This window comes from Strix aluco, chromosome W, assembly GCF_031877795.1.
Source record: "Strix aluco isolate bStrAlu1 chromosome W, bStrAlu1.hap1, whole genome shotgun sequence".
NCBI classification, from domain to species: domain Eukaryota; kingdom Metazoa; phylum Chordata; class Aves; order Strigiformes; family Strigidae; genus Strix; species Strix aluco.
The window spans coordinates 3,613,558-3,626,349 of NC_133970.1; the positions used below are offsets into that span (position 1 = coordinate 3,613,558).

General features: G+C 42.2%; 1 protein-coding gene across 5 annotated transcripts in view; it reads left to right on the forward strand.

Moving 5' to 3' along the window:
- Positions 1–12,792, forward strand: part of LOC141917798 (tyrosine-protein kinase Fer-like) — a 216,578-nt gene that overhangs the window by 85,113 nt on the left and 118,673 nt on the right. For all 5 annotated transcript variants that reach the window (XR_012621465.1, XM_074811324.1, XM_074811323.1 and 2 more), the window contains one exon: positions 3,879–3,971. Coding sequence is in view for 4 of the 5 variants with exons in the window: in XM_074811324.1 (XP_074667425.1) it covers positions 3,879–3,971 (93 nt within the window). In the remaining variant the exon portion in view is untranslated. The remainder of the gene's footprint in view (positions 1–3,878; positions 3,972–12,792) is intronic.

Here is a 12,792-nt window from a genome sequence, read left to right on the forward strand (position 1 = left end):
CACACCTGGAGTCCTGTGTCCAGTTCTGGGCTCTCCAGTACAAGAGAGACATGGACATACTGGAGAGAGTCCAGAGAAGAGCCACAAAGATGATTAAGGGACTGGTGCATCTCTCCTATGAGAAGAGGCTGAGAGAGCTGGGACTGTTTAGCCTGGAGAAGAGAAGGCTCAGGGGGGATCTCATCAGTGTATATAAATATCTGAAGGGAGGATGCAAAGAGGATAGAGCCAGGCTCTTTTCAGTGGTGCCCAGTGAGAGGACAAGAGGCAATGGGCACAAACTGAAACACAGGAGGTTCTGTTTGAACATCAGGAAACACTTTTTTTTACTATGAGGGTGACTGAGCACTGGAACAGGTTGCCCAGGGAGGTTGTGGAGTCTTCCTCCTTGGAGATATTCAAAAGCTCTCTGGAAACAGTCCTGGTCAACCATTTCCAAGTGTCTTTGCTTGAGCAGGAGAGTTGGAACAGATGGCCTCCTGAGGTCCCTTCCAACCTCAATCATTCTGTGATTCATTGGACTTGTTTGTGAGGTGACAAGGAAACTTGTCCTGAGGTGGTTGATCCCTAGCAGGGTGTGTGGAAGGATTTGGCGCTTGCCTAGGGCATGTGATCCCATGTTGAATTGGTGCACCACTTGATATAAGGGTGCATTTCCTACCCCATGAAACCCAGCAGCTCCTAGCACTGTGCTGGGGCTTGGCCTGTGCTTATTGAGACTGTGTTCAGTACCATCAAAGGAGTGTGATTGAGACAGGGACTGAAACCACCTCTGAGGACACCATGGTTGAGCCAGGGACTCAAAACACATCTGAGGATGCCATGGATGAGATAGGGGCCCAAACCCCAGCTACAGTAATTGCCCCAGGAGTCAAAAAGAAACACTGGACACAGAGGTCGATGGGTCCATACCATCTATTAGTAAGGGAGGAGGAGGAGGAAGGGTCTGATCAGGAAGCTGGTCCATTGACAAGGAAAGAGGAGGAGGAAGTGAGAGAAATCATCGAAGAGGCAGAAACTACCTGGTCTTTGACCCTGGGCAAATTTTGAGATTTGCGGAAAGATTACAGCCACCAGCCAGGTGAGCAGATTGCTGCCTGGCTGCTCCTATGCTGTAATAGTGGGGTCAACAGTCAGGAGTTAGAAGGTAAGGAAGCCCAGCAGCTGGAATCCCTCACTAGAAACTGGGGAATTGACAAAGAAAGTGGAAAAGAGGTGAGAATCTTCAGCCTCTGGAGGCAGCTCAAGGATGATCTTGTAAATTATCGAGGCAACTGGAATACAGCAGAGGAATGTATCCAATATCTGATAGAAGTAGCTGTGCTGGAAGTTATCTACAGTGACCTGGATAACAACTAGGTCTCCAAAGATCTTGATGACATCCAGTTTACAGGTGCTGGAGGTTAACAGTGGAGTGCCGTGGCCTGAACCAAGTCATGCCACCGCTGAGTGCAGCTATACAGGAAATGCTAGAATTCCATATGAACTGGAGTTAAAGGCAGCCAAGTGGTATGCCACAGTTGATATTGGCAATGCATTTTTCTCAATTCCTTTGGCAGCAGAGTGCAGACCACAGTTTGCTTTCACTTGGAGGGGTGTCCAGTACACATGGAATCAACTACCGTAGGGGTGGAAACACAACACAATGGAATTCATGCATATTTTGGTAACTTACTTTTTTCTGTCATGTAAGAAGTAGACATTTAGTCACAGTTAAATCCCATGGCTCACTTGTGAAAAGATCATAGAATCATAGAACGATTTGGGTTGAAAGGGACTTTAAAGATCACCTAGTTCCAACCCCCCTGCCGTGGGCAGGGACACCTTCCACTAGCCCAGGTTGCCCAAAGCCCCGTCCAAATGGGCCTTGAACCCTTCCAGGGAGGGGGCAGCCACAGCTTCTCTGGGCAACCTGTGCCAGTGTCTCACCACCCTCACAGGGAAGAACTTCTTCCTTACATCTCATCTAAATCTGCCCTCTTTCAGTTTAAAGCCATTACCCCTCGTCCTATCACTACATGCCCTTGTAAAAAGTCCCTCTCCATCTTTCTTGTAGCCCCCTTTAGGTACTGGAAGGCTGCTATAAGGTCTCCCTGAAGCCTTCTCTTCTCCAGGCTAAACAACCCCAACTCTCTCAGCCTGATTTCATAAGGGAGGTGCTCCAGCCCCCCGATCATCTTCGTGGCCCTTCTCTCGATCCGCTCTAATAGGTCCACGTCCTTCTTATCTTGGGGGCCCCAGAGCTGGATACAGTATTCCAGGTTGGGGTCTCATGAGAGCGGAGTAGAGGGGGAGAATCCCCTCCCTTGACCTGCTGGTCATGCTTCTCTTGATACACCCCAGGATACGTTTGGCTTTCTGGGCTGCAAGTGCACATTGCTGGGTCATGTTGAGCTTCTTGTCAGCCAAGATGTGTGAAATGAATTGATCATTCCAAGCCTGATAGGCATGCAAGCAAAATTTGACACCGTGTTGTCCCTGTCGTTATTTAAGTAGTCCATTTAATTCAGCAATTCTTAAAAAATAAATATCAACTTTCCAGTTGACTCAGGACAGAGTGCTTTACTGTAAGCAAAGTAGTTAACATGCAGTATTACTTGAGTCTGATAAAAATAAAAAATTTATTGATCAGTGTTAATTTCAAGTGGCTAGTAAATTCACTTTTAGCCTTTTTTCTATTCCTATATGAAATGTTCTTTTTCATACTCTCTTTTCCTGGCATACAATTTATGGAATATTGCAGAATTTTGCTGCTAAACAAGTAAATTTATTTTACTAACACAATGTTTAACCTATATCCTGTAAACTAAATTATATCTGGGAGTCATTTTCAAACAATGCTTTATTCTGTCTACAGTTTTAATAGATTTTGTTCCTCATTCAGAATTCTTAGAATGAACTGAAACTGCATTTATTACATTATCAGATTTTCAGTTTCTTCAGTCAGGGGTGTATGTTCAAAACTTTGAAGCAATCTTTGTTACACTACAAAATAGATTTATTCTGTTTCCATTTTCAGTTTCTTACAGCTTAATTAACCCATAGCTAATAAGAATGAGATTTTTAATGTGTGGTCTCTCAGCTTCAGGTCTGAGGATGAAGTTATGAGAAATAAACTAAGTTTTTCAGTGTTAAAAATACATTTCTGTATTTTTGAAAGATTCTTTGATACTAAATTTTGAGAGCTGACAATGAATCAGATATCAGTAAATAAACAGTCCTTGGACTAAGTCAAGTTATAAACACTTTGGACTTGTGATTTACTTGTGATGGAAGTAGTTTTAGTGAGTAGCTCTGTTCTTAAAGGATTTAAAATCCAGATAGTGGTGATTGCCCCTGGGGTTTATTATAGGGCCAGAAAACAAATGGATCCTATTACTTGCACTGATTGTTATTAATATTTACAAGTAGTGTATTATTAGAGAATATCACATTAATAAAAGAAGAAAACACATTAAGGGCAATGCTAGTATGTATGTATGGGTTTTATTATGTATGGGTTTATATGGTGTCAAACCAATACCCTTTTAAAAAAATAGGTATTTCAGGACAGCTGAGAATTAGGTCCTCTGTCTTTAGGGTACAAAAGAATTTCAGATCTCTTATAGTTAACAATAGTGATATTTAAAATAATTGCACTAAATATTTAAGGAATCACAGAATTTTTCAGATCTTCAATTGGTATGCATTAGCATAATCCCACTGATGTTGACACAAGCTTGCTGGTTTGTATCAGTAGCAGATCAGTCCCTACCTTTTATTTAAACAAAATTAATGAGTCTACTTTCCATGTCCTCCAGTAATTCAATTATTAATGCACAGAGGTAAATCCATATTGATTTGCTTGGTTTTACTGGAGATATTACTTTTTCTCCTAGGACAAGAAGGACAAAGTCTCAAAGTTGGACACTATCCGTCACTCCATAGCTGGAATTATAAGATCTCCAAAATCCATGTTGGGCTCATCATCGGTAAGTAGTATCAACAGTGTAGAATTGTCTTATTTTTACAACTTAAGTAGGATTTTTTTTCTGAAGTATCACACGTTTCTATTTACAGAGAAAAAAATTAGATTAAAATGACATTATAAAAAGCACAGTTCTGACTGATCGGTGGATATGATAATATTGTGACATAATAGTATGTCAGAACACCTTTATTGCACTTCAGAAAAAAAGAATTTGTATGTTCTTTGCTGCTCCCAGATTGGTGCTATACTTGAAAGATTACCATTTCCTGTGTGGTAGATGTACTAGTAATGCTGTATATGATGATATTCTGCAGTAGGTTAGATGGTCAGGCATGTTTTACCCATCATTACAATAATTATATTTCCTATATTTATTATAGAGGTACCATCATATAAAGTATTATTATTACTACCACCACTACTACTACTACTACTTCTACCTGTGGTGAGTTAACCTTGGCCAGCTGTCAGATGTCCACTAAGTCATTCTCTCACCCCCACCTCCTCAACAGAACAGGGGGAGATAATGAGATTTAAAAACTCATGGGTCAAAATAGAGACAGGGAGATTGTTTATTATTTGGGCAAAACAGACTTGGCTTGGGGAAGATTAATTTAATGTGATGTCAATTAAAAATAGAGTAGGAAAGTGAGAAACAAAGACAAAACTAAAAACACCTTCCCCCCACCCTCCCTCTTCTTCCCAACTTCATTCTTTCATTCCTACCTCTTCTACCTCCTCCCACCCTGAGCGGCACAGAGGGGATAGGAAATAGGGGTTGCAGTCAGTTCATAACACTTTGTTTCTGCCACGCTTTCCTCCTTACACTTTTCCCCTGCTCCAGTGTGGGGTCCCTCCCATTGGATACAGTTCTTTAAGAACTGCTCCAGCGTGGGTCCTTTCCACAGGGTACAGTCCTTCAGGAACAGACTGCTCCAGTGTAGGTCCCCCACAGGCCACAGTTCCTGCCAGCAATCCTGCTCCAGCATGGGCTCCTCTCTCCATGGGCTGCAGTTTCCTTCAGGGCATATCAAACTGCTGTGGGGTCCTCCATGGGCTGCAGTGTGGCTACCTGCTCCATCATGATCCTCCATGGGCTGCAGGGGGACAACCTGCTTCACCGTGGTCTTCACCAAGGGCTGCAGGGGAATCTCTGCTCTGGTGCCTGGAGCACTTCCTCCCCCTCCTTCTTCACTGACCTTGGGGTCTGCAGGGTTGTTTCTTTCACATTTTTTTTACTCCTTTTACTCATAGCTGCTGCACAATGTTTTTTACCCTTTATTAAATATGTTATCACAGAGACACCACCTGCGTCGCGGATTGGCTCAGCTTTGGTCAGCAATGGGTCCCTTTTGGAGCCAGCTGAAACTGGCTCTGTCCATTACAGCGACAGCTGTGATGACCTCTCAAAGAGGTCATCCCTGCAACCCCCCTGCTACCAAAGCCGTGTCATGTAAACCCCATACAAGCCTCAAGAACTGGTGCTATTTGTGTAATTAGATATTATACATCTTGTTTCAATCCCTACTGAAAATGGTCATTGAGTATCTCTTTTGTTTAGGTTCCCCAATGGATAGAGAAAGTTTCTTGTTGGCCAAATATGAAAAAAAGTTTATGAAATAAAATGAGAAAAGGAAAAAAAATCTGTTTTGTATTACTCCTATTTGCTCATTTGTTTTCATGTACAGGCTTGAAAGACTAGTTAAAATACTTGCTTACGTACTTAGGGTGGAGGCCAGATGTTACTTGAAAACCTTCCTCCTGAAAACTTGTCTGTGTTTTCCTGAAGTAGAACAGATGATTGTCCCAGCCCCATCAAAACAAGCAAACAAACAATTGAAGATGAGCAGAATCCTTAAAACTGCCCTTTAACTGTGATCTTGTGACCTGAAATATTAGATCAAAATAGCATTTTTGAGAAAGACTTAGAATGAATAGGCCCTCTATTTTATTGGTCACTCTTAGATTACATTGAAGGACCCAGTAAAATGTATTTTAGCTAAACAATATCTAAAATGTGTGAAAGAGATTACAGTTCCATAGCTATATATATACACATACATATATATAGTGCATGTATAGGAAAATTGTATATAGTGATATAGAAGTAGAATAATAAAGATGATGATGAGATAAAATTAGGAAACACATTTCATATGAAAATTTTGAAAGTTGTTTGACATATTTAAAATGTTATAGGAAATACCCTGCTAAAATATTAAAATATACCTAGTGAGAAATGAAATTTCCAAGTTATTATTATCTTTGTATTATAAAACTTCTAATTGGTGCAAAAAGCAACATTCTTTTATAATAAAAGCCTATTGGAATTTATGTTGCTATGACCTCTTCTTTGTGTAGGTGAGACACAGCCTTTAACTTTCTGTTTCGATGCATTAAGCAACTTGTTAGGATTTTTAAAAAAATGTAAAAAATCTATCTAAAACCACTTCAGACAAAAAACATGGGAGAGAGAACAAATTTTAAACAAGAGGATCAAGTTAAAAAATTTAGGATGAAAACAGAGGAAGTCTGTCAAAATTGTCATCAATTGACAAAATACAAGTCAGTTGTCTCTAACAGCAAGAGATGTAAGTTTAATCAGCTGAGGAGAGAAAACAAAAAAAAGGGACAACTTTCATGTACTTCTGATACTGTGCTATGCATGAACTGAATGAAGAGTCTGAATGAATTGCATCTTGAATACCAACTTTTTCCCTTCAGTAAAATTAGTCTGTTTTTTGCCAATGAGGTATTTCAGCCTGTCACAGCCATCTGTTACTGTTTATGGGATAACTGCATGCATAATTTCCTTTATTTTAAATATTTTTATTTTTTTAATGTTTAATAATGATGATCTTAGTACAAAGGGATATTCTTTCTAAGAGAGGGTTTTTTTCCCCAATACGATTGTTTTTATCTTATAATTTTCAGGTCTGTGCATTTTTACTTTTATAGGGTTGGTTTTGGATGGAATACTCAAGACTTTTAATTTCTTCAGTGAAGCGGATTTTGGTTTCATATGGTGTATGTATGTAGTGAGTTGACCTTGGTTGGATGCTAGATGCCCACCAAGCCGCTATATCACTCCCCCTCCTCAGGACAGGGGAGAGAAAATATAACGAAAGTCTTGTGGGTCAAGATAAGGACAGGGAGATCACTCACCAATTACCGTCACGGGCAAAACAGACTTGACTTGGGGAAATTAATTTAATTTATTGCCAATCAAATCAAAGTAGGGTAATGAGAAATAAAACCAAAGCTTAAAACACCTTCTCCCCATCCCTCCCTTCTTCCCGGGCTCAACTTCATTCCCGATTTCTCTACCTCCTCCTCCCTGAGTGGTGCAGGGGGACAGGGAATGGGAGTTGCAGTCAGTTCATCACACGTTGTCTCTGCCGCTCCTTCCTCCTCACACTCTTCCCCTGCTCCAGTGTGGGGTCCCTCCCATGGGAGACAGTCCTCCACAAACTTCTCTAACGTGGGTCCTTCCCACAGGCTGCAGTTCTGCACAAACTGCTCCAGCGTGGGTCCCCCACGGGGTCACAAGTCCTGCTAGCAAACCTGCTCCAGCATGGGCTCCTCTCTCCACAGGGTCACAAGTCCTGCCAGGAGCCTGCTCCAGCGCGGGCTCTCCACAGGGTCACAGCCTCCTTTGGGCGCATCCACCTGCTCTGGTGTGGGGTCCTCCATGGGCTGCGGGTGGAGATCTGCTCCACCATGGATCTCCATGGGCTGCAGGGGCACAGCTGCCTCACCATGGGCTGCACCAGGGGCTGCAGGGGAATCTCTGCTCTGGTGCCTGGAGAATCTCCTTCCCTTCCTTCTTCACTGACCTTGGTGCCTGCAGAGTTGTTTCTCTCACATATTCTCACTCCTCTCTTCCGGTTGCTGTTATGCAGCAGGTGTTTTTCCCCTTCTTAAATATGTTATCCCAGAGGCGCTACCGCCGTCACTGATGTTCTCGGCCTTGGGCATTGGCGGGTCCGTCCTGGAGCTGGCTGGCACTGGCTCTATCAGACACGGGGGCAGCTTCTCACAGAAGCCACCCCTGCAGCCACCCCTCTACCAAAACCTTGCCATGCAAACCTAATACAATGTGGGAATGAATCAATTTTCACTGAGCCTAGTGGCAGGGTTGAGAGATACTCCATAGGGAAATGTCTCAAAATATCAACTAAAATGTGTTGCTTTACTTTCTAATCCATGTCTGTGCCTCTCTTTTACATGAGGAGGGAAAAATTTTTTTTTACAAAATCTTTTCTTTGTTTAAAGGTGGAAAATAAAGTAGTATACAAAGTCTGAGCTCAGAATATATATCAAAGTAAAGTATTAAGTAACCTATTAGTTATTAACATGTAATTTCCATTATTATTATCTTTTCATTGACAGTGTGAGTGCAAGAATATTCTCTTTTTTTTACAGTTAGAAATAATATAATACTCTGCTCATTTTTTCACTCAAAAAAGCAGCAGCTTTGAAAAAGCATCATTTACTGTTGTTGGAGCAAAACTGCTGTTTCAATGGATTGTTCAGTAGGGGGAGGAAAGGAGATTAAGAGTAAGCAAAAAAGACACTAATAGGTACATGAAGAGCATGAAGAAGTATATGAGGGCATTTCCCTCTCAACAGAAAGAGAACTATCTCATGAGAAAAGTGTGGGAACAAAAAAATAAAAAAAAAGAAAATGGAAAAAAGGTTTGGAGGTAGAAGTAGAAATTCTTCAGTGTGATTTCTTCGCCTTTTGTATGATTTTATGTTAATTGTTAATTTGACTAGAAGATGAAAATAACAGCAAAAATCTTAGAAAAAATTTTCTCCATGTAATCTTTTCAGTCACTTATTTGAAAATGCTCACATGAGTGTGTACATAAAAATGGGCAAAAGATCTTTCCATCGGTGAAATTGTAAAACACTGAGGCCTAGAATGTAAACTTTTTCTTTCAGATATCTAGTTAGCAATTTCAAGGAGCTTACTGTTCTTTAAACTTGCTAAGAAAATAAGTGGGAATTGTAAACCAATTTTGTGCCTGTAACATTCTTTCCTCTGTCTTCTTTAGAGACTAACCTTTCTTGTATTTAAACCATTTTATTCTAACTATAAAAAGCAGTAGAAATGTTAGTGCTAAGTGAGAAATCAAGTCGAAATCAATATTAATATGATAATATATCTTGCATTTTGTACTCATCTTTCTGGGCTTTCAGCTATGTTTTCTTTAATAAGCAGTCAGGGTGAATATTGTACCATACAAAAAATATGTTGGAGTAGGAAGACTTTTTCATAAAAAATAATACAATTTCAATAACATACAGAATCACAGAATCATCTAGGTTGGAAAGGACCTTGAAGATCATCTAGTCCAACCGTTAACCTAGCACTGACAGTTCCCAACTACACCAGATCCCATACAAAACATGACCAATTACTGATTGTTTCATCAGAAAAAAATAAAGGGTTTTCTACCTCAGTTATGATTAACCAATAGTATATGACCAAAATTAAAGGTAATGTTAGGTAAGAGACAATAAACGTAGGATACCAAATAAATAACAAATTTATAACAAATAAATATTTGTTCAATCAAATTTAAAAGAAGGGGAAGGTTGATGTTAGTGTTATAAGCAATACCATAATTAACAATGCCTAAAATGTTCCCTGTTTTTTCTGTGTAATATAGATGGTTTTATTCTGGGATGTGAACATGATAATCTAATCAGTGACTTAGACTTGACCCAGTTTGAACATAAGCAGGTGTTATTATCTGGTGGCTGCCTCTTTTGTAAGCCATAAAATTAGTTCCATAGTCATAGTGGATAATATCCATTTTATAGGAGCTGTTGCAATTGTCAGACATGGTTTTTTTAACCTTTTTTTGTGAAGGCCATGAACTAGTTTGTTGACATTGAACTCTCTTTTTTATCCTTAAAAGTGTTTCTTTTGGAATAGAAATGTGTTTCTGTGGGAATGGTTTTATTACTGAACACCGTAACATTTCTTGATCATGTAGCAAAAGTCAGTCAAATGCAGTGTCTTTGAACAATAAATGTTCAAATATATAAGGGTATATGGAAGTAGAGTGTCTGCTCCTTTAAGGGTATCTGGTCAAAGGAGCCATAAACAAAACCATACAGACACAAACCTGAGGGACAAAGGATAAGGGAGATGGTGATAGGAACAAACCTGGCCAGTCACACTAAGTGGTTTGGATACCTGGAGTGTGAGAGTGTTTGTTCCTTCAGCTGGAAAAGGAGAGGGGACAGACACACACAGACATAAAACCTGACCAATTAGCCTTAACAAAGACAATAACCAGAAACAAACCTGGTCAGTCACACTAATTGATGGGCTATCAAGAAACTGCAGGCAAACAGGGACTTTGCAACTGATAAGGATGCAAACCTGAGGGTCCAGGATGTTTGAAAGGGGTAGGTGGAGCTATGCCAACTGATGAGTCAGTGTGCAGGGGAAGGGGAAGCAGGGATGAACAAAGAGGGTAGACAGAAAAGACTATCAAAGGGGCTGGTTGCAGGTAGAACAGGGACAGCCATTATGCTTGTCTGGCTGAGCCCTGCACCTGATCACTTCAGTCTATCCTATCTTCTTATATCTTCATATTAAATATTGTGGTGGTTTGACCTTGGCTAAATGCCAGGTACCCACCAAGTCTCTCTACCACTTCCCCCCCCTTCCCCTTTTTTTTCTCAACAGGGCAAAGAGGGGAAAGAAAATAAGATAGGAAAAAAACCCAACCCTTGTGGGTAAAACAAAAGCAGTTTTAATATAAGCAAAGCGAAGCAAAGGTCCATGTGCGGAAGCAAAAAAAAGAAAACAGATTTATTCTCTACTTCCCATGAACAGGCGATGTCGGGCCTTCTCAGGAAGCAGGGCTCCCATACGCGTAGTGGTTGCCTCGGAGGACCAAGGGTGACCCCACCCCCTTCCTCCTTTCTCCCAGCTTTATACTGAGCAGACGTCAGATGGTCTGGAATATCCCTTTGGTCAGTTGGGGTCAGCTGTCCTGGTTGTGTCCCCTCCCAAGATCTTGCCCACCCCGTCCCACTGTGGGGGGGGGGAAATGTCAGAAAGAGCCTTGGTGCTGTGTAAGCACTACTCAGCAGTAGCCACACCACCAGTGTGCTATCAACACCCTGCCAGCTCCCAACATAAAACACAGCACCATGAGGGCTGCTACAGGGGAAAACCAATTCCGGCTCAGCCAGACCCGGTACAAATATACTAGCTACTAGTCAGACCAGGGGTGTAGGTGCTCCTGGCCTGTAGTGTCAGCTACTGGAGCAAGTGGGGGGGTCTCTTGCCTCCAGCCACTGGGGTGGAAATAGTGTGTGTCCCAAAAAACAGCTACCGGAAGGGATTGGCATCAGTGAGGCAAGTGAGGGGCTCAGTGCCATCAGCTGGAGTAGAACTGCAGGTCACAGCCTGTACACTTGGTGCCAGCTGCTGGGAGGAAGGGGTGTCCAAGTGTCTGTATCCAAAGATGTGTGTAGGGGAGTTTGTGTGTAGAATTCACTAGCAAACTTCAAGCTGGACTAGCCAGCAAGTAGGAGGCCCTGGGTCTGGGCAGGGATATCAGGCAGGCAAGGGTCCATGCTGCTATGCCCAGGGGGACGTGTGAAGTGCAGAGTGCCTGTGGGATGAGAGTGTAAGTGCATGTGTCTGCTAACAAACATCAAGCTCGACTGTCTGACGAGTAGACCTGTGGAGTGGGTAAGAGGGCCTGGGACCCAGGCAGTGGTATCGGACAGACAGAGGGGCTGTGCTGATACTCGGAGGATCCGGGACATTTCCCAGCCAGTCATGGCTTGCCACTGCTCAAACCTCTCCTGGCTTAGAGCTGAGAGGCCACTTCCCAGTTCTCCTTGTCTGAATTTATCAGATAGAGAACCGGTATCTCTTAAGACTTTCCAACACCGAAGGGGATCCTACTGACTATGCCAATTTTAATGTCACAGCCCGCTCGGACAAGGGAGACAAGTGACTCAGATTTGTAAATCCCCAACGGAGTGGACAATGGTGAGACAAGTCTCAAAGTCCAAACATTTATTAACTACCCACAATGTACTAATTGGATAAATGATAATCTTTGCTTCCTGAATGACCCCGCTTTACATGCAGCCATTCCAGTAAGTGTTCCCATTTCTCCTCCTCACCTTCTGTAGCAGTTCTCATCAAACGAGTCATTGAATCCACCTGGTTGTTTAGCAGGTGGGCAAGGTGATTTCCTGACTGGTGTGCAGCAACCCATCCTACTAAAAAGGACTTCTGGTTTGCAATGTTTAAGATTTCCTCCCACTTCTCACGCTGCCACACCGGTACCCGATTTACTTCCCAGTGGTTTTGTTCCCAAAATGTGAGCCATTGGGTACATCCCTTGAATACGCCATAGGAGTCTGTGTAAATAAATCCTGGTTCTGCAGTCTCAGCTCCTTTAACAATCACGCTCCATACCGCTGTTAACTCTCCCACCTGAGCACTTCCCTCACCCTCTGTTATGATTCGGTCCCCCGAGTCAACATGCAGTGCTACTGCTCGGTATTTCCATACCTTTCCCTCTCTTCTAGAAGATGCATCGGTGAACCATACATTCTTTAGGTGGGTTTCAAATGGGGGAGCAGGTTTGATGTATGAGGGAGGGGGTTCAGGGTGGTCGGAAGGTGGATCTTGTATTTTGAGCACTTTGGGTGCCCCCTCCTCTATCTGATACGTGTGGCAGTAATGATCTAATTGTGCATACCACTTCCTCACTGTGTCTCGCTGCGCAACCCCCACAGGAGGGGGGGTTCCGGCCAGTACTGGTTTCAGG